Source organism: Habropoda laboriosa, unplaced genomic scaffold (genome assembly GCF_001263275.1).
Source record: "Habropoda laboriosa isolate 0110345459 unplaced genomic scaffold, ASM126327v1 scaffold175, whole genome shotgun sequence".
NCBI classification, from domain to species: domain Eukaryota; kingdom Metazoa; phylum Arthropoda; class Insecta; order Hymenoptera; family Apidae; genus Habropoda; species Habropoda laboriosa.
This window is the reverse complement of record NW_017100347.1, coordinates 763,215-768,355: the sequence shown is the minus strand read 5'-3', so window position 1 is coordinate 768,355 and position 5,141 is coordinate 763,215. Positions and strand designations below refer to the sequence as shown.

At 29.3% G+C, this 5,141-nt stretch overlaps 1 protein-coding gene across 1 annotated transcript in view; it reads right to left on the bottom strand.

Moving 5' to 3' along the window:
• The window catches only part of LOC108574588, a 36,381-nt gene that overhangs the window by 24,018 nt on the left and 7,222 nt on the right, over positions 1–5,141 (bottom strand). The window contains exons 5-10 of the mRNA XM_017937208.1: positions 4,464–4,974; positions 4,055–4,285; positions 3,442–3,744; positions 2,907–3,041; positions 2,045–2,802; positions 1,486–1,675 (exon numbers count right to left, since the gene is read on the bottom strand). Of these exons, the coding sequence (XP_017792697.1) occupies positions 1,486–1,675; positions 2,045–2,802; positions 2,907–3,041; positions 3,442–3,744; positions 4,055–4,285; positions 4,464–4,974 (2,128 nt within the window). The remainder of the gene's footprint in view (positions 1–1,485; positions 1,676–2,044; positions 2,803–2,906; positions 3,042–3,441; positions 3,745–4,054; positions 4,286–4,463; positions 4,975–5,141) is intronic.

Genomic DNA, 5,141 nt, shown 5'->3' with positions numbered 1-5,141 from the left:
TTCTAATAGCATTTGTGTATTTATGAACATATTAACAGAAGTTATTTTGGGAGGTAATTAATTTTTATCATTCGTCTAAATTGTATCTTATTTTTTTAAAGTAAATATTAAAAGGAGTCTATTCAAAAACCTTGGATTTATTTTTCATTCTGCATATTTATAGATCCGTAAGTGGGCCATTGATTTCCGGTGTCGGTATTTTTATCAGACTCCAGAGTGAGGAGGGGAGACGGTTACAATGCGTATTTCCCGAAACATATTGGACTTTTGATCAAAACAAGATATTGGAATGCGCCTTGCGGCAAAAAATCATAAAAAAAAATTGAAGCTTCCTGGCAATATGGATTTTTATACTCTTTTCATTTTTTTAATGTAATATTTTCGTGATCTTTTGTTTTTCCCGGGTCCAAAAAATGCAGAAAAATTGCAATTACCGGAAACAATGTTTTTACCAAATTTTAATAAAAGTCAGAATAAGAAAGTGTGAAGTTCAAAAGAGATTGAAGTTGTGTGAATAGACTCCATTATGAAATACTGTATTTATACCATGTGTAATTAATTAGTTCACTGAACTACCCCAAATTATTACAAACTGTTTGCGTTCAATATACACGGAAGAACGAATTTACTTTGATATTAATTATAAATTACAAACTTATTTTCGTAACATTTCAATACTGCATAATTAAAATGTACTTGCATTACTTAAAAGTTAAACTGCTAAATAAAAGATTAAGACTGTAAGAAATTATTTGTTACTAAATCAAAGATACATAATGTTAGAATGATTTTAAGATACAAATAATTACGTACTAACAAAATATAGAATCAAAAGAATCCCAATTATTATCATATAGACATCAAGATATCATTTGACATACAGTACCAGTCATACAAAATAAAAATACTTTCAATCTGAAATATCTTTCTCAACATTTGATCAGAAATAGAAAGAACTGTACAGCTATTGATACTATTTTAAATAAATAAACAATAAGCAGTAAAAAATTGCACAAAACATCCTAATTTTAATATTTGTAAAGACTACATCTGGAATACAAATGAATATTGTTTATGTAACTATAACGATAATTTTTAACAATAATAATGAATAGCTAATCAAATATATAATAATAAAAGTAAACATATACTCAAATCTTCAGAAGATTTTATTCTATTATCACAGAATGTAATCAAAAAGCTTATATTCTTAAGTATAATGATAATTGTACAGCAAAAAGAAAACTAGAATATTCTATTACATAAAATGAGCGGTACTGTACGCAAATTCAATTTGGATAACAAAACAATAAATTCAAACTTAAAGAAGATATGAAGGATATGTTCTAAAACTAGTCTTTCAATCTGTGTTATTTCATCTGTCAATGACAGTTGTGTTTTAAAGAAATTGTGTTGGATGTTGTTTTTAACAAAATATAAAGCAGTTAGGTGTACAATAATTTTTACTATCATTTCGAATCTTACTTTGTCGTCGTAGAAGCCCTGGTCATCTGTTCTTTGTTGTCCAAGTAAACGATCGGTTTCGAGATCAGTATCCGCTTCTTCTTCATCTGGACCTTCCTCGATTTCAACATCTGCATCTTCACCTGTACGACGAACTTCTGATTCGTCGCTGTTATTCTCCACGCAAATTCTCCGCCTGCCATCCGATATACTACATTTTAGTTAGATGTGCTTAAAAAAAACTAACTGTGCCTTAAGTACAAATATAAATAATTAATTGATTTATTGTACAATTCATTTGACTATTTTGCATGTTTCATTTTTACATTCTTAATATGACTTTAACTTCGTCTTTTGTTATAACATATTTTTATATCTTACAATATATTGTTAAAATATAAATGTGTTGCTTATTCAAAAAATATAAAGAGATACTTGATATTTCAGGGGTTAGACTTAAAAAATAAGATTTTATCGATTAAAATTGAAACATAATTTTTTCCATTAATTTATATTATGAACACGTACATGTTTAAAAAAGTGGAACAATGTATGTTTGAAAAAAAAGAAAGTATAATACCTTGGTATCCAGATTGGACTGACATTAGATTCAGGTGGTTCTTCTGTAGAAGATTTCACAGGTAAAGTTTTAGTCCTCTGCAAAGCCATCCTAATGTCTTTAATAGCAGCTTCAACTTCGCCACCTATTTCTAAATTTATGCTTTGTCTAGCTTGAGGTGCTGGGGGTGGTGGTGTCCCAAGGGGATCTAGACCATCAAGTTGTAACTCATTTGTGTCATATGAGTTTTCTTTTTTAGGAACAAATAAATCAGGTGACGAAGTTTTTAAAGAATGTAAAATATCTTTGCTAACAGTTAAGCCAGAAAGATCTTTCCCAACTGTATCATTCTCTGCCGCAGTCGGGTGAGTAACATCATTAACACGACTACGCTGAATAATTTCTTTCTCAATTTCATTAATTTGTCGCTTCATCAGCATCACAGTTGGATTATTGTTATCAGTGTCACTAGCATGTCCGCTGGATAAGCCATCTTCAAGAACTGGCATACTAGTGTATATTCTCAAAGAATCTGAATTATTTCCTAAGTCACCAACAGATCCAAGGAGACCACTAGCTGGTATCAATTCATTATCCATCATCATTAAAGAAACTTCACTATCAAGATCTCCACAATTACTATCGCAATCTGTCGTTTCAGGACTTAACGTAAAATTGCGAGAGTGCCCGACTTGCAATCCGACTTCTGTTTCTCCTAGATCTTCACTACTTCCAGTACCTACTGAGAGGTCTAAGAAATTGTTTTCATGTTCACCAGTCTAAAAAAGAAAAGAATAATAATATTTAAGTAAAAATGTCTCCATCGTGAATATTCATAATTATGTATTCTGAGATCTGAATTCCATTGCGTGAATACACTTACATTTTGTGGAAAATCGGTTCTTTGTTTCTTAGGAGATTCATGTACTAAAACTTCTTCTGTTGTCGGTGGACCACTAGCTAATCGCTGACCAACGTAAGCACTTCCCCCTTGTCTTCGTAATTCATAATCAAGGTCCTTAAATTATAATTACAAACGTCTAGTTTAGAGTAAGTTCAATACAATAAGTATTCAACTTTTATTAGAAAAGAGAGATTATCAAAATTGTAATATACAAAGTTATAACTGTTTTAAAATTTGAATTTAAAGTATACATTTTACAAAATATTTAGGTTTGTAATAAAAAATTAACAATTAATCTTACTAGAACTAATTTTTGTAAACTAGAAAATTCAATGATTATTGCTATTAATATATTTTACTTCAACGAAATAAATAGATATAAGGAGAAATCATTCGATACTTTAAAAAATCTAATATAACTCTTGAAAACTTCATTATACAGCACAATATTAAAAATAATTTTTTAAATTTATGAAATGATTCTAATGAAACAAAATCAAAAAAAATTTCTTACTTGAAATGGGAAAGATTCAGTACTATTTTCTTTCTCTTTTGTTGGTGGTGGACATTTAAAGAATTCTTCAAGAACTTTTCGAGTTTCTGAGAATTCGTACAGATAATCAAATGTACTACCACCAGATGACACCAAATTACTTATATTATCAGTCGGTATAGTTGATGGTTTTAAAGAGTCTTCATCTTCATCTTCAATTTTAGGAGATGGAGGAGAGGCATTTACAGTTTGATCATCAGAGTAATTCATATTTGTTTCTACCACAGCCTTTTCTACGATGATTTCTGCAGAAATGTCCTCCTCCTAAAAATAAACATTGAAAGCATTTTATTATTATAACAAAATATATATAAAAATAAAACATCATTTTGAAAATGAACAGAAAATTGTTACATTAAAGAAACATTAAACATACAGGAATTATTAATTCATAAAAACACATAAAACATTTCATTAAAAAAAGAGAATTATAAGCCACATTTTTAATTAACTTATTTTTATTTAGCATATCCTTTCAATTTTATCAAATTAAAGAAAAAGTATTTTAAACCTATATAAGGTACTAGATATAATAACAGAAAATTTAATCTATAATTCTTTGTTTCAAACATACCTCATTATGACTTGGAGTTGTTGGTAATACTCTCTGTGGAAAACCAGGTCGTGGTGTCATGTATACCGATGGTGATGACAAAAGGCAAGGCAGTTGAGTATCGCGTACTCCATAACGTCTCGGACTTTCAGAATACTGTGCTATTGGTAATTCACCAATTACTCTTGTTACTTTGTGATTGCGCTCTGAAGGTGGTGAATCTACTTCACAATCACTAGCTGGAGTAATCACCTAAAAATGTTTCATTTGGTACATAAAATTTTATTTAAAATTATATTTGAATTTATATTTTTTATCGTAATATTAAAAATATCTTATGCTATAATTTATTCCTCTTAGTATAACTTAGTATAACATTTACTTCACTAAATAAAACAAATACAATAATAGCATAAAAAAGGAAGAACACCTTAAAAAACTCTGAAGTATTACGATGATATGCCGTTGTTGGGCTCGGAGAACTTCCAATACTAGAACTTAGAGGTTCTGGTGGAATGCGACCTCTTTGAGACTCCTCAGTTTCAAGATTTAAGTTAGTTGATGTAACTTGATTAGTATTATTAGAAGTTAAATCTAGACGCAAATTTTGCCAGTTATCATCAATGTCATCAAAGACAACTACTTCACCGTCACTGACAATAGCCATGCTTCGTGCTGGTGTTGTATGATTTGATTGATAATCTATGCAGCTTTTTGACAATCCATAATCAAGATCTGTAGTATTTTTTGATACACTATATTCTACATTATTGCTATTCAAAATTGAATCATAGTTAATAATACGATTGCTGTGATTGCTCTTAGGGGAATCATAATCAAGAATAGATTTTGCTGGATTATGTCGCACAGAATGTATTTCTGAAGAAAATACAGTTTCTGTTACTTCTCTATTTGAACGCTGCTTTCTTGTATCACCACATCTAAAAATAATTCACATATCATTTTTTTAACACAAGCAACACATAAGTAATTTATTAAGTACAACTATCTTCTTAACACATATATTTTCTTTTATGCAAACTCACTAATATATTCTGTAACAAATATAATCTATTAATAAATGATAATATTCAAATTACCGGCTTCT